Raw genomic sequence first — 25,156 nt, 5'->3', positions numbered from 1 at the left:
TCTAGCTCACTGCCACCTCCAGGCACTGACTGAGCAGTGGAAAAGAGAACACTGTGTGTTACATCAGCATACTGGTGACTTGGCGCTCCAATCCTGATGGCTGCTTCCAGTGGCTTCGTACAAATATGAAATAGCATGGACAATTAAGACTAAACTGTGCGTGACTCTGCAAGAAAGCTAGCTCTGGCCCAAGCAGAAGTCACCCAGGGCTATTGTCTGAAGCTGCCACAGAATATGAATGGAAGCACTGCAAAGGAGTGCTTCCTACCTCCTACAGATGGCCTAGAAGGATAACATGGCCAATGGTATAAAAAGCCACTGAGAGGTCAAGAAGAATCAGCCACTTCAGAAAAGGTAGTAAAGAGGTATGAAGGAAGCTGCTGCACTGGAGATAATCACTGCTTTAACAGGGACACATTCACTTATTTGCAAGACAAGTGCTGGATAACAGAAGCTAAAAAGTCCACACTACAGCCCTGGAGCAGTAGTGCCACCATGAGGTGTACATTTGAAATGGAAATGCCATCATGCCCTCTCTGTTTTATTTTCCAGGTCATTTCAGATGCTTGCCAAGAAGGGCAATGGCTTCCTCTCTGGTGTCCCAGAGGTCAGGACAAGATCTAATGGGTTTAAATGATAGGAGGGCAGACTTTAACTAAATTAGGAGAAATGTTTTGATGGTGAAGAGCACGTCAGCAATAGAACTAATGCCATAGAGGGCTAGAGGTCTTCAGGAGAGGTTGGGGATGCTCTGAAGCTGGGTTTTCTCAACTAAGCAGGGTGTTGGCACTATAAATCTACTCACTAGACCAGGCATCCCCAAACTTCGGCCCTCCAGATGTTTTGGACTACAATTCCCATCTTCCCTGACCACTGGTCCTGTTAGCTAGGGATCATGGGAGTTGTAGGCCAAAACATCTGGAGAGCCGGTTTGGGGATGCCTGCACTAGACCAGGGTATCCCAAAATCCAGATGTTGCTGGACTCCCAACTGCCACTAGCCCCTGCCAATATGGTCAGCAGTCGAGGATTATGGGAGTTGTAGTCCAGCAATAGCTAGAAAACAGCACATTGGCTATTGCTGGGCTAGGATATTTTTGCCTAACAAAAGCATTGGACATTTCTCTTCATGAAGTCCTTTAGCAATGTTTTGTAGTTCTAATTTACAAAAGGTTCCTTTGATCTATCACAGAATTGTAGTGTTGGAAGGGATCCTGAGGGTCATCTAGTCCTACCCCCTGCAATGCAGGAATCCCAACCAAAGCATCCATGGCAGATGGCCACCCCATCTCTGCTTAAAAACCTCCAAGGAAGGAGAGTCCACGACCTCTCGAGGGAGTCCTTGCACTGTCAAACAGCTCTTACTGTCAGAAAGTTCTTCCTGATGTTTTATTGGAATCTCATTTCTTGTAATTTGAATCCATTGGTTCGGGTCCTAGCTTCGGGAGAAGGAAACGAGCTTGCTCCATCCTCCATGTGGCACCCCTTTAGATATTTAATGATGGCTATCATCTCTCCTCTCAGTCTCCTCTTCTCCAGGTTAAACATTCTCAACTCCTATGACGGGTGTTTCTACATGTGCTACTTTGTTTTTATCCATCACTGTTGTTGTTGTTGTTGTTGTTGTTGTTGTTAGAACAGGAAGAGGTTTATTGAACCAGTGTTTTTTTTTTAAATATTTGCATATTCATTGTCAACAAGCTGAGGCCAAGAATAAATGCTGGCAACTGTTTTCTTTGTTATCTGTCAGATTATTCGTCATTCTCATAGTCAGCTGGGTTCTTCCTTTTAAGACGTTCAAATTCTTCGGTTCCCCAGGAATAGATGACATAGGCACCCCCCCCCCCCAAGATCTGTGAACTGAACCGCCTCCAGACATTAAGAATTCCTTTGGAGAACTAGTTTGGGAAAGCTCTTTGTTCAAATGGAGACAAGCTGTAGGTCAGGCATCCCCAAACTTCGGCCCTCCAGATGTTTTGGACTACAATTCCCATCACCCCTGACCACTGGTCCTGTTAGCTAGGGATCATGGGAGTTGTAGGCCAAAACATCTGGAGGGCCGCAGTTTTGGGGATGCCTGCTGTAGGTGATCACATGCCTTACTCTCTCCAGGTTTCCAAAGTATATACCCATTTTGGCAGGCTGTTCCGCTCAGCTCCTTGCAGGAAAGGTCACGTTTCTCACTCCAGCATCAGCAAAGGCAACAGGTACTCCTGTCCCTTTTCCCATCCATCACTGTTATTGAAAAAATGGATAAAAAAAGGCCTCTGCGGGGAAGTAGAAGTAAATCCAACTGAAGCATTCTTTCTTTGTCAAGATTTGCTGTGTTTTTAATTAGCTAATTAGGTTCATTGTCTCTGGCAACATTTTATAGAAAGATCACAACATACAAATTGAAAAGCTTGGTTTACATTTAATTAAATACAAATATTTGTAAAGGGTTAGGAGGTTAGCTCCTCCAATGACATTCTTTTCTTGTACTTTTCTTTCTGCACTCTCAAAAGCTTCGATTTATTTTCCCACATTTAAAAAGTCCTGCAACCAAGACTTGGCTTTCAATAACCATTATAAGATAGAAATTATAAAATGTCAATTGACAGAGATATAGCAGTCATGTCTGTAAACATTAAAGTCAAAAGTATGCACCCTTTGGTCCAAAATATAGCAGAAAACCATACTTCTCTGGATATGATACTGCCCAAAAGCAACAACAAAAAAGAATTATTCCAGTTGCATTAATATGCTCATTTTACAGGGGATAGATGGTTCAGTTTATCTCAAAAAAATTCTTTCATTCAATAATTAAATAAAGCGAATATTTGCTTCAAATTACACCAATGTAATCTGCAAGATTTTAGACAAGAACAGGACTCAGGGCAAGAATTAAGTGGGGAAGAAGGGATTCAAGGGAGTTGTAAGTCACTTGACAAACAATATAAGCAGACACTTCTTTCAATGCAACATGGCAGGGCACCATTCTTGAGCCGTTTTCAAGGCTGCATGTTGGCATTACAAAGTAGACATCAGTTTGCTAGAGAGGCGAGTAGCTATAACATGTCCGAACCAGCCGACAGGAAGATCATTGATCTTTTGGTCACCAGCCAGCACATCATTCATGGGACACACGGTCCAAGGCCACGTAAAAACTCTTTTTGTCATCCAAGCAGTGCCAGCCAATAGGACCGATTTCACAGTCTGCACAGATCAGGAACTTTATATTTCCAACATCCTTGGTGAAGCCAACATTTTCAAAAGAGAACATGTCATCAACCAGCCAGTGGTCCTGTAGGACATCCCCATCCAAGTCACTGTTACCCACCAGTGCAGTCTTTTTCTTCATAGCAGGGAGGAAAAGCTGTCAAGCAACAAAATAAGCAAGTCAGCTGCTTTTACTGCGAAAGGAGCAACATGGCTGGCATGATATGCTGGGACTTACTATGGGATAGTTAGAGCTCTCTACAGTTTCCCAAACACACAACTCCCTGTCTCTTCACTGTTACTTTGAATATTCATCAAGAGTGGCTAATAACCTGTGGCCCTCCAGATGTTGTTGGACTACAACTCCCACCATCCCTGACTACTTATCATGCTGGCTGGGGCTGATGGGAAACGGAGTCCAATAGCACTGGTCAGCCTCCCCTAGCATACACAAGCTGTCTAGCTGCATACAGGGGCGTACCTAGGAGCTGGCTGGTTTGCCCCTGCCAAGGGCGCAGGCCTGGGAGGGTGGAAAAATTGTGCCTCTCCGCACCAATAGATCTCCTTGCCAAGGGTGCAAGGGAAGGCAGGGGCGAGACAGCTGACTCCGAAGGGTGCAAGGGAGCCTGGGTACGCCTCTGGCTGCAAAGTAGGCTCTCCACCTAGATTTTGGATTCAGGGCTTCATTTTAGGCAATTGTAAAGCATGTGTTAATAATAATATGCCTCTTAGCATCTGCAGGGTGTCTTTTCAGTCTTCCCATTCTGCAGTCAGACAAGTTGCCAAGCGTCTTTCTGAAACAGAGGCAGTGTTCTTGGCGGAAACGCCTTTCATAGCCATTATTTTCACTTATGCCTTCAACAAGGTCAACATTGCAGATATCACCCCCCCCCCCCATCCCATTTTTAACTCGCAACCTCCCTGCAAGGTAGCATTAGGCGAGTCTGAGAGAATGACTGGCCCGAAATCACCGAGGGATCTTCAGGGCTAGGCAGAGATTTCTACCTCAGGCTGCCTCCTCTTATTAAGCAAAGCACTACCGGACGAAAAGGAGAGTCCGGGGAAGCTCCTCCGAAAACCCCTCCCTGGCAAGCCGTCTCGCGGCACCCGGACGAGGCGGGCCGAGGACGGGCGCCCCAACAAGCCCTTCTCCCGCCCGCTGCCTACCTCTCTGCGGGTGAAGGTGGCGGTGCCAGGCAGAAGCACGCGGGAGCTGCAGCGCTGGCACAGGACGGCCTTGCGGTTCCGGCCCCGCGCGCACACCAGCTCCTCCGGCCCCGCCGCGCCCGCCGCCTCCATCTCCGAACCGGGCGCCGCCATAGCCACGCAGGCGCAAGAGGGCGAGGGCGGGGCGACACCGCGGGGCGGGCGGGCGGCAGCAGCGGGGACCAGAGGCGCCCTGCTTTGTTCCCCTTTGCCGCTCCAGGAGGCCGTCTCGGCAAGGCGCGCGCGCAAATTACGCCCAGCGCTCCTAAATGCTAAAAGCTCCTCTTTTTCTCCCCCCCCCGCCCAATCCTGCCGTTGCACCAGTTCGGTGTTTTTTTGTTTTTTTAAAGTACTAATATAATATTGAACGGAAATAGTAAAAGTAGATGCCGGCTGAATTAATCAACTACGAACCCGGGGTGGTGGTGGTGGTTGGAAGATGAGCAAATGTCTGTGCCCTTGTTCACAGTACTGTACCGGCAGCTTCCAAGATATCATGAACACGTCTGCGTGGATGGAAGGCAGCTTCCCGTTATGCCAGGAAAGGTGGTAGCGCACATCCCACTTCGTTTTGAGAAGAACGCCCTGCTAGTGCTGATTCTTCTTTGTTCCTGTTTGCCAACTGGGGAATTATTGAAGGCTGGCATAGGTGCCGTTATGGTTTTGTTTTTTTTTTTTTCAAAGGCGGGTGGGATTGGAGGGGTAGATGTAACCGAAAGTCGTCGTCCCAAAATAAAACGTGACTCCATTCACACATGTGGCCATTGTGCCTTCCAAACAAATCATTGTGCCCATGGGTTCTGTGTTCAGATTACTACCCCGTTTCCTCTCCTGTAACGTATTTCACTGAGTTCGATTAAAAATACAGTACTAAAGAGGAAGAATATGGTGGCTTCTTGTATAAGGACGATGGTACCTGGCTATAGCTCCCGGCATCTCTTTTATGGTGGTAAGATATTACAGAGAGAAGTGGAAGAGCTCAAAAGAGTAGGAAAACACACAGAATTATTTCTTGGCAACTTCTTTTCCAGACAATGAGATGCATTAATTATTTCATTCAGAGCCTGCCTTAATAGATGGCAGTTCCCTCCCTGAAAAGCACAATGGGGTCATACTATAATGTAAGCAAGAGTGGAAAGGGAGATCCGAAGATATGCAAGATTAAGAAAGCCACAAATGCAATTTGCGCATCAAAGTAAAAATAATCTTCAGTTGGTTAAGAGTGTGGTGCTGATAATGCCAAGGTTGCAGGTTTGATCCCCATATGGGACAGCTGCATATTCCTGTATTGCAGGGGGTTGGAGTAGATCAGGCTTCCTCAACCTCAGCCCTCCATATGTTTTGAGACTACCAATTCCTATCATCCCTGACCACTGGTCCTGCTAGCTAGGAATCATGGGAGTTGTAGGCCAAAAACATTGGAGGGCCGAGGTTGTGGAAGCCTGGAGTAGATGATCCTCAAGGTCCCTTCCAACTCTACAATTCTATTATTCTATAAACATTTTCTTAATCCCTATCACTTTACTTTCTCTTTAAGAAATATGTAAAAGAAAAAAAGGAACTTAAGAGAAAAGTGGGCAAATGCAGACTCCACCAATGCCCAGTTGGCACCTCTTCACAAGAAGCTTACATAAAAGGTGCACTTCACCAACAAAGGCTTTAGATTTTAAAAACTTGTTTAGAGAATAGCACTGCAAAAATAAAGGCAACCTACTTAGAGAGACCAAATGTTCACATGTACCAGAGATACTTTTATTAAAAAATACGTAAGAAATGAATCACAAACACTGATGTGATAGGACAGGACTTATAAACTCAGTGTTATTTGAAAGTGCATCATTCTCCCATGCTACCATATCCCCAAAGCAAGGAGTCAAGATCACCCAGCAAATAAATACATTCACCCCTTAGCTCCCAATAGAGCTGTGTGACACAGGAAGAGGCTCAGTGGGTCATGGGAGAGAGAGAGCTCCAGGATCATGCTGAAAGTTTAGGGCACATCCATGAGGGGTTGGAGGCGCATTATCCACAGGCTCAGGTGTCCATTTCAGCAATGTGGTGTGTGAATTCACATATCTAGTACAAGCTGCAGAACACACCAGAGGGGTATTAAAATAGGCAAGGAGAATCATAAATATGCCACAAAAGATGCCTTGAGCAAATGTTCCAGTTCACGTGAAATCCCTTGTTGTAATTGGGTATGGAGAGAAATGTCACCAGGTAAAACTACAATGCACTGTAAACATTAGTGTGCTCTTAACGAAATATCATGCTCCTACTTTGGTGCTAAAGCAGAAGCACAATAAAAGCTGAGTGTAAGACAACCTGTGCTGACAATGCTCATGCAGAAGGCCTGCACAGGGTATCGGGCTTAAGACCAGTGTGGGGTTGAGAAGAGAAGTTCAGTGATTTGTGGAGATTGAAGGGACATTTGCAATGCAGCCTAAGTGGCCTGGGCAGATGCACCCTTTCCAGAGCACATTATACTCTTTCCTGCCAATATGTCAAGATTTGCTACTTCACTGCTCCACTAACACTAAAAAACGTGGCTTAGATAGCAGATGTAAACAGGTTTTGGTTCACAACTACTAGAACACACACCCTCTCTTCAGGAAAAATTGGTAAAAACATGAAATTCAGTATTTTCTTCCTGTCTGCTTGCCTTTCTTCCCAGCAGATAAGACTGAATATTCCAGCAGGCTATAGTCTCCACTGCCCCCTTTTCCGTTATGGTGGAAGGCCAGATTGCTTACACCAACACACAGTCTTTATCAGTTGCATGCATCAGCCTGTGTTCCTGGCTCTTTTCCCCAGCACTATGGGGAAGTCTGTGCAGAACGTAAAAAGCATCCAAAAACAAACCCAGTGTGCCCACATAATGCTCACAAACAGTATGTCTGCACTGCAGCATATTTGGTACATGGAAACATTCAGGCACAAACCGTTGGTGCCATGCTCAAACTTCCTTGTGTGTGCCAATGCTCTAGAGATGCAGCAGGCCAGAAGGCATAGACACCTTTACTGCTTTAGGCAACTCGCTTCCACAGGGTTAGCATTACATGAGCATGTGATTTTTCTGTTTTCAGTTCAAAGTGCCTTGTGTGTGGATTGTTTTTTAAATGGAATCAGTAGCTTTGACAATGAGACTGAAGGTCTGCAGCGCAAGGCCAGCTAGCAATGCTCACTGCATCCACAGCTCCAAGAGCAATAGCTGCAAGTGAGCCAGTACTTTCTCCCGTAGTCTCTTTGTTCCACAGGCGTGCTCTCGTAAGGCCTTCCCCCTAAGGTCACTTCTCACGCAGCACACAAACACCAGCATCACACCGTTGGGTTCCCAGCGATGTCACCACTTCCCAGCTGTCAATGATAGGGTCATAGCACTCAATACTGCTCAGAAGCGAGTTCCCATCGTACCTACATGTGAGAGAAGATTACTGATGAGAACATGTTAAAGTCTGGAACTCTTAAAAAGGAGATGACTTGATAATAGTTTGGAGCGGTGGAACACCCATCCCTATTAAGTCATACGATGACAGAACTCTTGTATAGTGGTACCTCAGGTTGTGGAACTGATCTGTTCCGGGGCGCCATTTGCACCCCGAAAAGTCCACAACCCGAGCGGCGCTTTTGTGCTTGCATGAAAGCACAATAGAGTGCTTCTGTGCATGTACGAAGCACGCAGAAAACTTCTGCACATGAGCGCACAGTGAAACCCGGAAGTAAACACTTCCGGGTCCGCCGTGTTTGCAACACGAAAAAACGCAACCCGCAGTTGATGCAACACGAGGTATGACTGTATTTTGTGAGAGGTCAGTGCAAGGAAACACTTGCCATGTCCATCTTGGATCATGTTACCACAAACCCACCCACCACAGCTTACAATTTCACAGAAGGAAGACTCACGCCTGGTATGCCAGTAGCTCAGCTATTTTGGCATCCTGTTCTCACAGAAACCTATAGGGAGCCTGCAAACAAGACCTGAGCGCAACAGCATTTGTCCCTCCTGCATTTTTTATCTTGATCATGTGCCTCAGTGTGCAAAAAAGATATATGCTGTATCAGATGGGCCTTTTGCCTTGTTACTGGGCATCTAATATGCTAGGGCTTACAGGTATTTCTGAGTGAAGCTTGGCCCCCTTACCCTGCTATGGCATAAAGTCGTCCCCTCAGGACTGTTGCTCCAACATAACAGCGGGGGGTTGTCATGCTGGTCACTGTTGTCCATGAGTCTGTGCGAATGTTATATGCCTCCACAGAGGAGAGATGTGCTGTTCCATCAAACCCTCCAACCACAAAGATATGATCATTTAGCAAGGCTACTCCAGCTCCTGGAAAAGAAAAACCATGGAATGTGGCACCAAATCCCACAATTAGGCATATCAGGATGGAAGATTGTGCCTCTTGCTTTCTGAAAATTAACAAGCCCCTTGGTGGGTGAAGTTATCAATGCCTGCCTCTTTTAATAGTCACAGTTTACCACTGCAAAGCTGACAGGGGGAAAGTAATCTTCCTATTAAATTAAAGAAAGCTGGTATACTGCCAACAGCTCCCCACCCTGATCAGGACTCTCACCTGAGCGCTTTGTGGCCATTGGAGTGACATTTGTCCAGTGCCCAGTGTGGGGATCATATCGCTCTACAGAATTTAAGATGTTCAGACCATCATAACCACCTGAAAACATAGAGAAACTCATTAAATTACTTGTATTACTTTTATGAGGAGCTATTGCCCATGCTCACTTCACTCACCAAACCAACCTTCGCACAAAAAACACCCACATCCCCTTAAGAACTCACCAAAAGCCTTTTACGATCTCCCTGATCTCCCCATTGCCTCCACTTCTCCTTTTCCTCTCCTGATGTCAGAGGAGTGCAGGGAGGATCATGAAAGGCTTAGACTTTCTTGTGCTGTTGCCAAACATTTTAGGATGAAGAGTCAGACTGGCAGGAGGAGGACTGCAGGAAGAGGAAGGCAGCAGCAAGCCAGCCTAGGGATTGGTGGTGGCGACTGCAGCAGTGGATTATCTGTCCACTGCTTCTACCAACATTCCTTGCTCCCACACTCCTCCTGGCAGACTGACTCCTAACTGGCAGCAGTAGAAGCAGCAGATCCCCAAGCTGGCTGGCGAAGTAAGGTGGCCAGTAGTGGCAGTGGCTGGCTTGGGCATCTGGATTCTGGAGGCAGAGGCTTTAGGGTTGGGTAGGCTGAGGAGCCTGTGGAGCTGAGGGCTCTGCATCTACTGTGCTGGACAACTCTTAAGTACCTACTAAGGATTTCTTTGGGATGGTTTCTTAAATATTAAGTCACCTCTTCAAAACCAAAAGATACAGGACTGACACAATGCAACAATTCCTGAGCTCTGTCCTGCAAAATTCACTGCCTTTGCTCTGTTTCTTCGTTTATACATGGAGCCTACTGCTTTCAGATATTGGAATTCTGAATTCAAAGGCTTTCCACGGAAGAAACCTTTCATACTTGATGGGCATTCCAGGGCAAAACAGAACTTACAAATGCTGTGAAACTAGCAAGATCACTTCCTAATTACAGCTTCTTGCATAGTCTTTTCACCAGACTGCAGCTGAGGCACTGCCACATAAAAATTTGTAAATACACTGAGGTTTACCTACCAAGACAATAGATAACATTATTAGCAACCACCAGTCCTGCTCCTTCTCGAGCTGTCTGCATATCTCCCAACATACTCCACTGATCAATGTTGGGATCATATCTTTCCATACTGGTGTGGCGCCGACTTCCATCAAAACCTCCAGAAACATAGATCATGTCTGTAACACAGCAGGTAACTGAATTAAACAAATCACAATATTTAAAATCAGTATTTTACAAATATGCATTTATGTCGGTTGAATAAATGAATGAATTTCCCTGAAAAAATGAATGCACTTAAGATTGTTTCCAGCAATGATTATCAGTAGGGGAATTAGAATACATACCTCCTAGTGTTGTAGCCCCTGCTAGGCCCCGTCGAACGTTCATGGGAGCCACAGAGTACCAGATACTGTCTTCGTCAGATGTATAATCCAAACATTCCACAGAACTGAGGCGAGAACGGCCATCATAACCACCTATTACATATATCCGATCATGCAAGGAAACTGTGGCAACATAGCGTCTTTTACGGCTGATACTCTATGCATAAAGAAAAAAGTGGAAGCAATTTTTTTTTGTATCTCTAGGTATGATGGGCACCTGCAATTTCCTAGTGATGCCACACAGAGATAATGTGATCAATATAGACAAGGTGCTGCACTAATGTGTCAGGGCTTATCATTTCTATATATCCTGTTTATCTACAATATGTTCAATATATTCAATTTCACACATTCACCTCTTCAGTATGCAGCACACTTTTGAGGTTCTCTGCGTGAGACGAGAAGAGCCTCAATGGAATGCAGTGAGTATTAAAAGATTTTGACATAAAGAAAGCAAACAGCTCACCAGGGGATTTAGAAAACATTAATTTAAATTTCAGATGGCTCTGTGAGTATAATCATCATCCAGAACCTCCCCAGTTCTTCATCTCAGACTACTTTACACAAGAGGCCTTTCTAACATTTACTGTGTATACGTACAATGCTTTTATGGGTTCAAATAGTTTCACATGCCTTTTCTGGACAATCCTTATACTAGCCCTATGAAGGCGAAAAAGGGCAGTATTATTTTATTTTATTATTTTATTTATTAAAAGCCTTCCTCTCAAAGGAGGGTGGAAATTATTAGGGGAGTGTTGGTGGGAATGGAAGAGTGTGGCTTGCCCAAGATTACCCAATGAATTCAAGGAAGAGATGAGATTTGAACTGGGGACTTCTGACTCGCAGTTTATTCTTGGTAAGAAGTCACCATTCAGCTCCTGCAGCACAGAAGGTGGTCAGAGACACATGTACTATTGCCCACAGATGATGCTGTACAGCAGAGCTGGCTAACCCCCTTTTTAGCCAGATGTTAGCAAACTCCATGCCACTGAGACATACATGTGGATGGATACACACAATCCTACATTGCAGAGGGTTAAACACCTCTCAGCTCAGTGCTGCAAGGGATGGCCGGCTTTTGCCAAGGTGTGGTGAGCTACCTGCATTGGTTTGCCAGGCCGAATCCAGCCCACAATTTCACAACAATGGGACTACAGGGTTTATCCATTTTCCTACATGGAGAAGATGCCTGCATTAGAAACATCTTTGTGAAGCCCTCCCTGCAGCAACTTTTCCAACCACAAGGTTCTAAAGAAGCATTTTCAATTGCAAATGTATGTCCACACCACGGAGGAAAAGCAATCTGAGAGGAAAAACAGAGGGCAGGGAGATGGTAAAGCACTCCCAACTGCTGCTTCCCTGTTTTAAATTCCCTCATCTCTCTTTAAAAAAACAACGTGTTGAGACACTGTTACATGCATTAGCTAGTAAGTGCAGTTAGCATTAGTAAGCTTAATCAGACTGGTCAAACATGTGTTATTAAAGTATGTACCTGGTATTTTACTGTTGCAAAAAAAAGTGATAAAGCAAACAATTACATACTGGTAGGAAACTCCACTCCTGTGTCTTCGGATCATATTTCTCCACCACATCAATAGGTGACTGTTGACTTCCAAAGCCCCCAATTACTAAGAGAACCTCATTGGCACCTGAATAAAAACAGACCACTTTAAGGATAATACCCGAGAGTATATATTTTTTACTTCCATTATTGATGTACAGATGCTCACTTTAACTCTAAGTAGTGGGTCAAGAATAGTAGAACAGAGTGACACACTAGTTCAGCCTTGAAAATAAAAGCACAAGTGTTACTAGCCTTTATTTTGTTTTTTTGATAACTTGCTAAGGAGCTAGTGGCCTGCATTTCCATGCCAGCTGTGGAGAACAGAAGTCCATCACCCGTGGTCAGCATGGAAAGGCAGGCTACTAAAAAACTGCAGGCTGGTGAAAGGATAGGGTGTTTCATTCTCCCACTGCATTTCTGTGATGGTTGTGGAGGAAGAGACTTTCCTTCCTCTGTTGCTAGACTGGAAACCAAGTGGGCAGACTGAGAAGGATGGAGCAACCCATCTCTCAGTCAGGCCTTTAACGCATCTACATAGAATTCCTATGGCTGCTGGGTAAATTGTTAAATACAAGGCCACATACCCTTAAGCCACTCTTGACAGGTTGCCTAACCCTTTTAATCTCTCCAGCAAGAGACACCTGACTATTTTAGTAAGCAATAGATTTCATTGCACTTTGTAGTCTTAGTAGTCCCCCCTCCACTTGCCACCCTTGAATTATGCCAGGGGTCCCCAAACTACGGCCCCCGGGCCGGATGCGGCCCAATCGGCCTTCCAATCCGGCCCGTGACGACCCCCGCCGCTGCCCGCTCTCACGGCGCGCGGCGCAGCGACGATCTAAAAAATCGGCAAAAAATCGCCGAAAATCCTTTGTGCGCATGCGTATGGGCCTCTCCCGACCCGGAAGAGGTCATTTCTGGTGCACTTCCGGGTCGGGGGAGGCCCATACGCATACGCACAAGCGATTTTCGGCGATTTTCCCCCCGCCCGTGTGCGTGTGCGCATGCGCACGGGCGCGCACTCCCCCGCCCTCCGGCCCGCTGCGCGCGCACTCCCCTGCCCTCCGGCCCGCCGCACGGTAAGTCTGGGGACCCCTGAATTATGCCTAAATCTATACTGCTTCCATTTTAAACACAGGGCACAATTTGCAAATCATGACGCTTAAGCATGTTTTTTTTAAAAAAATTATTTCAATAGCATCTAAGCAAACCTATCTATGAGCTGGTGTATTTCACTGTGTTTTGCTTTTTCTTACATGATTGTGAGGAATAGTAAATCCTATTTTAACAACAGCCTTGTTATTTTGCCCATCAATCTACTAAAGGCTAGATAAGTGTGACAATAAGAATCTAGTTTTGGTTTAACGCCCAACTGAAGTGTATTAATTTCCTATGTCTGTGAATCCAAGCCAATAACCCTTGCTCTTTTCTTTTCAACACCACCACCACACAGATGACTCATGCTTAGCTTGTGCCATATAATCTTCATCTCTCTCTCTTGACAACCTTACAGCCCATTTTGCAGCTGTGCACTTGGGCTTTGTTTCCTAACCATATTTGCCCTTGGCAAGTCCATTCTATTAATTTCCAGTTAATTGCTCCAATCCGGAAGATAATAGTGAAGCTTCAAGGATGTTTGCCATACCACATGAGAAGTCTTTTTGCTCACTTTCCAGAACATCCTGAACATGTTGTCTTAAAAAAAAATGCTTTGAATTTCTCCCAGCATCATCAGTTTGTCATTAACAAATTTAGGTTGAATTTTCAGCATTATACAGAATCTAAGAATAGTAAGTATCTGTATGCCTGTCAGACAAAGGTTTGAGTATCTGAAAATTACCACTGAGCTGTAATATCATGTAATAACTTACTTCCATTTTCTTCTAACAAGCCTTCATTACACAATGCTTCAGTTGAGAGTAATATTAAATACTATACTGCAGAAGTATTTTTATATGCTTGTTTATCATATACAGAGATTCTCTCTTGCTTGGAATACAAGTTAAAAATTATATTTATCATTTATACCAGGTTTGTAAGATGCAATTTATATGGCTGTCTTTCGTGATAGCAATAGCTTCCAGGCATGCATGCAAGCTAGTATTAACAAATTTCATTCTCTTTTAAGTCACATATGCCATGTGGGCAAGTATGGACATACTGTATAGGCTAGCAAAATTTTCTGAGGCTAGACAGTTTGCAGAAGTATTTGCAAGACAGTTAACATCCATCTATACCACACACACACACACACTAATCCAATTAATTAAAAGACCTAGCTAAAAATTATTTGTTTTCTGAGCATTGTTTATGTTTGTGCAGGACCTGAGGTATGTAAATGAATATATTGGCTAACTACAGGTAGCTTTCAGCAATTTTACTTCCCCAAAGGTGTGTTTGGGGCAACAGCTGCTATTCCCAGCGCTTTTTTTCTGGGGATACGCAAGGATATGCATACCCCTAAAAATTTTGTGAATCTTTGTCCTTTTGTCCATTTACTGTATTTATTTTTCCCTATTTGAACTATAAAATTGGGATTTTCTTGGGTCAAAATGAGAGAGTACCCCTAAACATTGTGTTTTTTTAATAGAAAAAAAGCACTGGTTATTCCTATAAAGCAGTTATTTAGACAAATCTGTGAAGGTGCTTCTTTTGTATCATGCAGCTGCTGTCTGGGTCCTTGTACCTACACGTTTATTAGGTCTGTGCACACAACCAGCATCCCCCCTACATCATTCCCTATGTCTCCAGGGATAGTCTGAAGGCACAGTTTTATTTACTTCTTAAAATCATATCTTGCCCTTCCTCCCAAAAGGTCCTGGGTAGCAAGCATTTCCATAATAAAAACATTATTAAACATAAAAGAAAACTTATTTTAAAAATTTCAAGAACAGTTAAAACCTCTAAAAGCAATAAAAGCATAACAAATTAAAAACAGATTACATATCAAAATTATATGTCTGGATAGGCCCACTGAAACAAAAGTTTTCAACAGGCATCTAAAGGATTACAGTGACAGTACCTGTGTAATGTCAACAGGCAGAGAGTTCCAAAGTTCAGGTACACTAAAGAACAGACTCCTTGTATACATGAAACATTGCTTCATTTCGAGCCTGCCAAATGGCAGAAGACATTAAACCATACCCTTTCCCAGCTATTTTGATATGTACTTCTCTGATGCTTACCCAAACGTGCTCTGGTTCTGGGACCTTGCATCTGACTCCGAAGTTCAGGTCTTAGATGAAACTTCTTCGCTTCATCTACAAGGTCTCTGCATTGCAAACTACATCGAATAAAAGGCTGGAGAAGACATACAGGCACTATTTTCACTTTATCCAATTCTTTATACACCTTTACAATTCTTCAAAATACCCTATAGCTAGTAGAAGAATGGAAATACTTGCACACTATGACCCACTGCAAAAAAACCTAATATTTAATGAAATTAATCTAAAATTAGTTCAGTTACATTAATTCAAGTACTGTAATATAAAACATGTGGAAAAACCATGCTGGTGGAGCATGCAACAGAAATCTTTATTCAAATCCAGTTTCCAGGATTAAAACTTCACTGGTTCCAGAAGACCTTTGCATTAACTTAATTGGTTTGAATGTAAAAATTATATACTAAGGATACTGATTTGTGAATTTGATTTTGGCCAATTCTCTCTTCCTTTAGCAAAGCCCTGTGCCTCATCCCACACCATTCAGGAAGGTCCCATTTTTGAGGCAATGCAAAGGACTGCCTGGGGTAGGGGTGGCAGGTAACCTTCTGTGAGCTTCCTTCTATTGTCCTAATTTTCAAGGATACAACATAGAAATTCCTTCCTCAGTTACTGGCCAAAATTGCAAAAATCTTGTTTACCTACTTGCTAATACTAAAAAGAAGGCTACTCTGAAAGCAGCCTAACGTTTCTATGGCAGCTGCAAATTTTTGTCAAAGAAACCTTGACTTGTGTAGTAGATTGCAAATTAGCTGTATTACATTTATTAGAACTGATGTTACTGTATTTTGTTATATTAAGTCATCTGAATAGCTAAGGCCTGTGGCAAAATAACTGAAAATTATGGTTGGTTTTTTTATATGGATGGGGAAATTTAAAAAAAACAAAACACAACTAATGATGTACAGACCAGAGTTTCCCCCTTTCTGCACAACGGCTATACCAGAATTGGATTGTCTTTCTCATTTCTATGTTTAGGCATCACAGAACTCATGGCTACCTCCAGTATTAATACATGATACTGAAGGAAGGAGGGGAAATGGGGAACAGTTAGGTTAGGTCATTCATTTCACTGCTGAGAGGCATGTTCAGCTGACTTGCTTCAGATAATTTTTCAAGTTCTTATACAGTAAAGCAGATGGGTTAGGGGTTAGGGTTTCTCTTAAGGGAGAATTGCAGGGGTACTAATTTTTGTTCCCATATTCTAACATGTATATATGCAAGGGATCAGCTAGACCACATTACAAAGTTACTATTATGAGTGAGGTTTTCCTAAATACAGCTGTTGTTCTGCAGGACTTATTCCATGAGCTGCTTAATAGGGCAACGGGCCCTACCTCAGTGTCTATGACATCGGTAATGTAGCGTGGGGTGAGTAGTGGCATGCGCACATACTGCAGAAGCTCTGGCAGGGATGCTTCCCGTTCCTTCTTTGAATGCTTTACCCAATTAATAACAGCCTCAAAGACAGGCTCTTCAGAATCCACCTATAACAAAAGGCATGGGAATAATCAGTCTTTTGAAAAATAGATGATACGGGAGGAGGGACTACTTTAAGGGGGGGCAGCATAGATTGTACTTCTGGTGTGGGGAAGCTGCATTTGCACAGAAAATTATGGGGGTTGGAAAGCAAGATCCACATTGCAAAGCAAACACAGGCAGATCTCTAGAGGGGGAAATGTGTAACTTTGCACATTATATGCTTGTCACAGTTGCACGACAATGTCAATGATACATCCTTTTATTTGTATGCCGCCTTTCCATAGCTAAAACCATGCTCAAGGTGGCTTACAGCATGAAACAAATTACATAGTTTCAAATATAACCATGGCAGTAAAAACAATAAACACATCAAAAAGTACACAACCAAATTGAACAATTTCCACATAAATCACAGCAAGATTTAAAAATAAGGATAGAAAAAATTAATCGGTTAACAGCAACAATCCCCCTGCAACCCTCGCTAAACAGTACCCCAAGCCAAGACCAGCACACATTCCTCACTATGACCATGCAAGATGTTTTTCTTTTAAAAAGCATTTTCTCTGAAGAAAGTGCAGTCCCTTTTATTTTTATTCTTTATTAAATTTCTATACTAATCTTATATCTGAGAATCTCGTGGCGGTTTACAACATAAAAACACTAAAATCCATATCAAAGTAAAAAACAATAACACACACACACCCAACACAACTTTGTTTGGGTTTGCTCTTTTAAGAGGGGGACAATCAGGTTTTGTTCATAAAGCAAATATATCCCATGATGTTAACCTAGGCAAACATATATTTAACAAGATAGGGTTAGCATGAGTGTAGTGCAAAGAGGGCTCTTTCCCACTGATAAAAGGGTGATCATATCTACAAGCACAAATGTGCTTAAAATCTGGTTGGTGCCTTTCAAAATGCTTCAAAATCTTTCAGAGTAACTAGCAAGACTGAACTTCTCACTTTAACCATCTTCAACAGCTTCCACAAATTTTAAATCATTCATTTACTGCCAATGATTTTGTAGCACAAAATTAAGTATTGATTTATAACTTTTAAAGAGCATGGACCAACTGTTAAAATCCCCACACCGTGTGCCTCAAAAGCCCTGTTTGGACATTCAGAATCTTGGTTTAACACACACACACATGGTGGGAAAAGGGCATGAGCTCTGGTCATCCTCATGTTCCTCTGAGAGTTCAAGGACTACTGTTTGCAACAGGAAACCTCCTGTACTTGTGGAGACACCCCCACATTGTGTCATGCAGGGAGCATTCCTGGAGAAGCAAGTAAGAACTCCTCTTGATTATTCCAGATTTACATCTTGTACATCCTACACCCTGCCCCCTTTTCAGCCCTGAATTCTGAATTTTAGCCTTGCATCCATTCTAGCCCCTTTTTGTTCACATTCTCTCTTTTGCCATTGCTTCTTTAAACAGATCTTGGTAACTCTAAAGGCTACCAACTTGCTTCTATATTGAAATGAAAACTAGGATTCTCAGAATTCTAGTAAGATCTTACAAGTGCTCATGGATTGTAAATTACTAACCTCCAAAGTATGAATTCCATCAGTCAGTTCCATAGTATTTTACCGGTTAATTCCTAGGTAGTGTTTGGTTCCCGTGTCAAATACTAGAACTTAATAGCATTGTTTTGGACAACAAGAAGGAATATTTTACCTGAATCTCATCACATTTTATTAGCTTTTCCACTTCTTCTTGATTTAGGAGAATAAATTCTTCGTGTTGAACTACATCTGAGAAGTGCTTCTGGCTGAAAACCTCAGCTGCCTGCATTAAGTCAACACAATTGTGTGTTTCAGCAAAATCTCGAATCCCCAAACAGTTGGAAGGATCCAGCTGGCTTTCTAGGAACTCACAGCAAGCCTGCTTCACTCCTGTGAGAAATGACATGATTTGCACTTCAGAGGGCTAAGTCACTGTTCTGAAAAGTGTTTAAGAAGGGGGGAAAACTGTGCTTAACAAATCCATCCATTTTTCTAACAAACACCAAATTTGGTAAATAAAAAGCCATCTTTTTATCATAACCAGCCTGCCATTTTCCTTGGTAGTTAGTACTGGGGTTCTTTTTGGTGGTAATAAATTCTGAAAATGGTGTGACATCAGTAAAATACATTCTTAATTAACTATTGTATTTTAATCTATATTACAAAAAAAAATCTCTACCCTTTCATAAAGACATAAATATCTTACTACCCAGAAAATGCTCCCAAATTACTAATCAACTGCAGCTTTACAATTTCATTTGTTCTCAGGATTTTCATTTGTCCTCGGGATTGCATTTCCCCCAGAACTCAGATAACTGAATGTTCAGGATCTTAGTATATAATAAAATTGTAATGATGTCATCAAGCTAAAGTTTGTGTGGCCAATGGGCAGCCATGCAAACTGCTACATAACAGGGATGGGGGTTTGGCCAGGCTTAAAAGGAGGAGGGTTGGTAAGGAGCAGTGGTGCTGGCAAGCAATGCTAGCAGGGGTGCAGTTCCTAGTATGTCTATAATTTCAAATTTAACAATCTTAAAATGGGGAGACGCTCTCACTAAAGAGTCCCCATATGAAAATTTGTAAAAGTATATACCTTTTACTATGGTGTAATGTGGGTTTTAATATGATTTTATATGTAATGCTGGTTGTATAATTTTCTGTACATTGCCTTTGAATCCATTATGAAAGGCAGTTTATAAATTTCAGTTTCTAAATAAAAAGTGTGGCATTAGAGAACAGTTCCTATTTGCTGTCCAATTACAAAATCAAAGCATGAGGCATGAAACCACAGAAACACCACATCCCTACCCACATCACTTGATGAAACATGTTTTACTATGCTTAAATAAGAACAAGCAGAGATGTTTGCGATCCTTTTATTCATTAGGGCAAGATTTCTTTTTTTAAAAAGAAAGCCTCCTTGACTTTTATATTGTTCCTGACATTCCTTATTAATCAAGCTACACTTCTGGTGAATCCTTGGAGCACCTTCTGCCCGTTGAGAGCATGGTTCAAGATATTTCTTCAGACCCCAACCCACTAAAGCAGAGGTAGTCAACCTTTTTATACCTACCGCCCACTAATGCATCTTTCTTGATGGTAAAATTTCCTTACCGCCCACCAGTGCTCGATGGAAGGACGATTCAGCTTGTGCCGTAGAACCCCCTACCGCCCACCTAGAATCCTGAAATGCCCACTAGTGGGCAGTAGGGACCAGGTTGACAACCGCTGCACTAAAGTATCACCCCACTGGTATCTGCAATGTGGCATTTTCAATCATATTACCTGAGTGGTTGACACACTCAATTGAATAGGTTCACTCAAGCTACAATGCTTTTGTTCATGTGGGCATTTAGACTAGGTTAGGCTCATGTTGTATTAGAAGCTGCTGGTTTTATATTTTTTATTAGTCTAAATATATTTGTTTTCTTATTCTGTTCACAACTTTGTAAATCTCTAAAAATGGGCAATACAGATCAAGGATTCTCAAAAGCTCTTCACTCCTGATCTATACTGTATGTTTTTGTCATTACCTTTCAGCTGAAGCAAACAGGCTGCTGGAAGCAACTCCTGAACATTCTCCACTGTCACATGAACGGTCTCAGTGTATACGAAGTCCAGCAATATTTCCATAGTTGATGCTGTTAGCCCTTGAATATCCACATAGGGTTTATCCTTCTCTGAAAGCTGCGAATTATAAACAAGGGAAGTACTTTTTTTATTCCCTGGGTTTTACAGGGTTCCAAAACATAACCTGGAAAACTACAGTGTGGGCAATGAGGAAGAGATACAAATCATTAATCTCACATGAATATTTCAGCAAATGGAACATATAACAAATACCCTACAGACATTTTGGTGCAAGGATAATACTTTGAAAAGTGTTATTTTAAATATCAGAGAAACAAAGAGTTTAATAACATGCTTTAAATATATTCTGTCAAAGGGCAGGCAAATTAATTCACCAAAAGTAATTAACATGCACCTCTACATATAAATCACAGCAATGTCCTTATTACTCTGAATTCAGGGTTGAGAGGAGAACATAGTAATGCCTTTCTATCCTACAAAAATTCTGCATGGCTTGTTTACCCATTACGTACTTACATGGGTCACTTGCAGCCAAATTAAAAAAGAACCACCAACATTTGTAAAGCTTCCTTCCTGGTGGACCAGAAGACAAAACACATTTGCCAGCCAGCTTAGTAACAATTTAAAAGTGTGGATTTGCAACAGAGATAACATTTTTAAAGACCAGATATCCAAGAAAGTTAAAGTGTTTATAAAGTTGAAACATTAGGAAGCCTACAATTTAACTTCTCTTATACAGTGGACGATCGGGTTGCGAACGTGATCCGTGCGGGAGGCACGTTCGCAACCCGCAACATTCGCAACCTGCAGCGCTCCATCTGCACATGCGTGGGTCTGCGCATGTGCAAAGTGTGATTTAGTGTTTTGCGCATGCGACGAAACCCAGAAGTAACCCGTACTGGGACTTGCTGGTTCGGCGCGGTGCGCAAGCCAAAAACTCACAACCTGAAGCGGCTGTAACCTGAGATATGACTGTACTGGGATGTTGAGATCGGCTAGCAACACTGCCACCATATGATTCTTGTGGCAGTGCAGGAGAGGGCCAATTCTGTGGTGGCCCCCAGGTTCTGGAATGCCCCCCATCCAAGGGGCAAATGGCCTTGACTTAGTATGACTTTTGATGGCAGGTGTCTAGATCTTTAGGGGTACAGGATAAGACCTGATGTTCCCTATTGCAGTGCTGTTGTTGACATTGATTGCAATTTAAGATGGATTTAATTGCTGAGTAAGTGAAAAGTATTACATCAGGCATCCCCAAACTGCGGCCCTCCAGATGTTTTGGCCTACAACACCCATGATCCCTAGCTAACAGGACCAGTGGTCAGGGATGATTGGAAATGTAGTCCAAAACACCTGGAGGGCCGAAGTTTGGGGATGCCTGTATTACATGGTTTTGTGCGTAATGAGCATTAGGGCTGCTTGGTGAAGAGCAAGGTATAAATGCATACAGAATTGCAACCTTAATGACATTTTTTGGACTTTTAAGTTGTATTACAAGCAACTTTCTTATTTGCATGAATAAAAACAAAAATGTGTGTACTCTGCATCTTGCCTACCTCACTGGTGAACATAGCACAGAAGTAGTCACTGCAAGCAGCTAACACAATACGATGGGCTGGAAAGTCTTTCTGCTCCACACGAAGGGTCACATCACAAAGTGTGTTACTTTTTCGTAGAGAGTTCATTGCATTGAGAATGGACTTGGCATGAGAATTAGTCATTATATCTTTAGGAGCCATAGTGAATTACTCCAGTCAACAATAGCGTTGAGAAGGTAGGTTCAGAGTATGAGTAACCTGTTAAGAGAAGAGTCTGCTTCACTAATGGCATCAAGCTTGAAAGAGGTAGAGAATGAGGATCTTGGTTTCTGCTGGTCCTCTCTTCTATCCCATGGGCCTGTCGTCTACCTTGATTCACTTCTAATTGCGCTACTCAACCACATTCAGATGACCACCATCCCTACCTAACAGAAGCATAGGCATATCATAAAACACAGAAATTCTATGTTTGAAGACAATAAAATCTCAGAACAGTACACATTTATTAACAGTGAAATGTATGCTAGGCAAATTGTAGAACATCAAAGCATCTCAGAACTACAGACTAATAAAGACAAAGACAAGATTAAGTGCAAGGACAATAGTGGAGAACCATCTGTCCAGGAAAGCGCAACAGTGTGGCCAAAGTTAAACCATATATTGCCACCTATTTAACTTTCCCCCATGTAAGTTTGTAAGTTCAAAAAGAGACACAAATATATGACTATTTCCTAATGTAGATCAATAGAACAAGACTTCTACAATGAAAGCCTCTGCCTTTGTTTTATAAAGTGTATAAATGTATGTTAATAAACCTTCAAGAACTTACTATAGTTGATACTCAACAATCATTATCTGCTGTAGTAATTACATAGAAGCAAGTACCACTGAATTTGATGGAATTCACTCCAAAACAAGGGTGCACAACTCAGAATATAGTAGCCTAATCTTTCTTGTTTCAAAGGTTGTTAAAGCTATACTGTACCTCCTAGCCACCCCTAGCTTATCAATGTAACAACAGGTAACTTACTGTGCACACAAGTTTTACTTGGTGTTTAGTTGCAGCAACTGAAGTAATGGTTCAAAGACAGTAGCATTTGCAAATAATGTGAGCAGAGAACATCCATTTCAGAGCTAATTCTGCTCCCTACCACAAACAGTTGTGTTAACTAAGGAGATTCGTTGACCATTCCAGTGGCATTCCAGTGTGGGAATAATATTCTCTTGGAGTTGAATTCTCCAACCAACCTAATTCCCACATAACATTACAATTCTTGGGCATTCCTAAATGAGATTCATATACCTCAGATCAAGCAATTGGTCCCATTACCTAGCACATAATTGGGGAATCTTAGCCCAGAGGCCAAATACAGTTCCCCAGGGCTCTCTCTGTTGGACCTTCAGGTGCCTCCCCATGTCATAGCTGCCACTTCCCCTGCTTCACACCCAAGTATTTATCCTAGTTGGAACTCATCCCTGACCTCTGATCATGCTTCACGCTTTTCTGGGTGGAGGTTAGAGAGCCGTGTACGTGTGTGTGTAGAAACTAGCCTAACAGTACAAAGGCAAAAATTAAATTTGCTACAGACTTTGCCCACAGGCATGCGGCTCCCAGAAGGTTGCCCAGAAAGCCATAAATACGGCCCTCCGACTGAAAACGGCTCCCACTCCTGACCTACTACTAGGCGAAGATTTAGCTACACAATTTGGTACTGGTATAACCAATGCGGTCGCCAAAACCCACAGCAGGGCAAGATCTCTATTTTGAAATACTGGTACCTATATATTTGGCTATTCAGCAACGGCTGGGAACGGAGCTGTGGCTCAGCGAAAAGGGAAGCTCTCCTTCTCCCTTTTCGCCCAGGGCTTCAATGACCTCTTCCCCTGGGCCGGTGGAAGCCCTCGGAGGGAGCGGTGGCTCAGGAGCTCCGCTCAGCAGCACATGGAAGGGGGCAGGCCGCGCAGCATTTCTGCCCTCGGGGCCTTCCCCGTCCAAACTCACCGCCGCACCCTCCCCGTGAGGGGAGAGATTCCCGGCTCGGCTCCTCAGGCCCACACGTCTCCTTCCTCCTTCGCATCTGGCGCGCCTCGATGACGTCACTATGGTGGACGCCAAACCGCAGGCTTCGGGAACCATCTTTTAAACAGGAAAAAGCGCGGCGGATGGATTCGGCTCGGCCTCGGTTGCTAGGCAACAGGATTCACAACGAAGCTGCACGACGCCAACTCCCGCCGGCTGGATAACTCCGCCCGAACGCTGTAAAACAAAAAGAAAGAAAGAAAGGCTGCTCTTTTCTTGCCGTCGTTAAACTGCCATATGACCGGAATTTCCCGGACATAACAGGTATTCGTCGAAAATGACGTCCGGACGGAGTTTTGGAAAAGCTGTAAATCCCAGCCCAAATAAGAAGCGTTGCTTTTTTTGGGGGGGTGCTGGGATGCGGGATGGGGTGGGGTGGGGGCTTCAATGAGAAAAAGGACTGCCTAGTGCCTTCTCCTCCGTCCTACTACACCCGAGGATTCCTTGGTGGCAGGGGGATCTTTGGGAAGGGGGCGGGGGAGGGGGCAGTATAATATATGTAAGAAAAATTGAGTTAAGGATTGGAAAATTATGATAAAGGATATTTTTTTAAAAGGTTATAAATTGAAGATCAGAAAGGGGGGGAATGGGGAAGTCTGCAAGATAATGATTTGAAAATTAGATGTATTAAAGCTTGTTTTTTCTTTTTTTTCTCCCCCCTTTTTCTGTTCTCTTTTTGATTTTTCTTCTTCTATGTATGTGTTTGTTGGTGTATTTGCTTAATTATGTTTTTAAAATCCAATAAAAATCAGTATTAAAAAAATAGAAGCATTGATTTTCTTTTTCTTTTTCGGTTTCCCTAAAAATAGGTAAAAAACTTCATTTTTGGGGGGGAAAGCAGCCTCAATTTCTGGGCCGGAGTTTGACCTGGGCTTTAGGTCAGATTGCATGCAGAGGCATGGAAAAAGCCACGACTACTGTATTGTTGTTGTTGTTGTAGTAGTAGTAGTAGTAGTAGTAGTATTGTTGCAATGACAAACCTAGACAGCATCTTAAAAAGCAGAGACATCACCTTGCTGACAAAGGACCGTATGTTAAAGCTATGGTTTTCCCAGTAGTGATGTATGGAAGTGAGAGCTGGACCAAAAAGAAGGTTGATCGTGGAAGAATTGATGCTTTTGAATTATGGTGCTGGAGGAGACTCTTGAGCAGGCACCCCCAAACTTCAGCCCTCCAGATGTTTGGGGCTACAATTCCCATCTTCCCCGACCACTGGTCCTGTTAGCTAGGGATCATGGGAGTTGTAGGCCAAAACATCTGGAGGGCCGCAGT

At 43.0% G+C, this 25,156-nt stretch overlaps 2 protein-coding genes across 2 annotated transcripts; both read right to left on the bottom strand.

The window, feature by feature from the left end:
• Window positions 1-1,729: 1,729 nt before the first annotated feature.
• On the bottom strand, window positions 1,730-4,519 carry RABIF (RAB interacting factor). The gene is made up of 2 exons (XM_035121677.2): window positions 4,365-4,519; window positions 1,730-3,354 (listed from the first exon to the last, which is right to left on the bottom strand). Exons 1-2 carry the CDS (start codon window positions 4,515-4,517, stop codon window positions 3,109-3,111), a joined length of 399 nt encoding a protein of 132 aa, XP_034977568.1. The 5' UTR covers window positions 4,518-4,519; the 3' UTR covers window positions 1,730-3,108.
• On the bottom strand, window positions 3,323-23,891 carry KLHL12 (kelch like family member 12). The gene is made up of 13 exons (XM_035121678.2): window positions 23,584-23,891; window positions 21,823-22,062; window positions 20,209-20,362; window positions 18,348-18,565; window positions 16,522-16,671; window positions 15,146-15,260; window positions 11,939-12,045; window positions 10,358-10,553; window positions 10,031-10,189; window positions 8,976-9,074; window positions 8,545-8,731; window positions 4,881-7,817; window positions 3,323-3,354 (listed from the first exon to the last, which is right to left on the bottom strand). The coding sequence occupies exons 2-12, from the start codon at window positions 22,003-22,005 to the stop codon at window positions 7,691-7,693; spliced, it is 1,695 nt and encodes a 564-aa protein (XP_034977569.1). The 5' UTR covers window positions 22,006-22,062; window positions 23,584-23,891; the 3' UTR covers window positions 3,323-3,354; window positions 4,881-7,690.
• Between the last annotated feature and the right edge of the window lie 1,265 nt (window positions 23,892-25,156).

This window comes from Zootoca vivipara, chromosome 7 (assembly GCF_963506605.1).
Source record: "Zootoca vivipara chromosome 7, rZooViv1.1, whole genome shotgun sequence".
NCBI lineage: Eukaryota > Metazoa > Chordata > Lepidosauria > Squamata > Lacertidae > Zootoca > Zootoca vivipara.
This window is presented reverse-complemented; position numbering and strand designations above follow the sequence as displayed.

Excerpts from the sequence above, each read along its gene's own strand:
- RABIF (XM_035121677.2), bottom strand. The coding sequence starts at position 4,517 with ATGGCGGCGCCCGGTTCGGAGATGGAGGCGGCGGGCGCGGCGGGGCCG. Across the intron at positions 3,355-4,364 it reads CCACCTTCACCCGCAGAGAG|CTTTTCCTCCCTGCTATGAA; the intron begins GTAGGCAGCGGG and ends GTTGCTTGACAG.
- KLHL12 (XM_035121678.2), bottom strand. The coding sequence starts at position 22,005 with ATGGCTCCTAAAGATATAATGACTAATTCTCATGCCAAGTCCATTCTC. Across the intron at positions 12,046-15,145 it reads CAGAACCAGAGCACGTTTGG|GTGCCAATGAGGTTCTCTTA; the intron begins GTAAGCATCAGA and ends GTTTTTATTCAG. Across the intron at positions 7,818-8,544 it reads CGACTTTATGCCATAGCAGG|GTACGATGGGAACTCGCTTC; the intron begins GTAAGGGGGCCA and ends TCTCACATGTAG.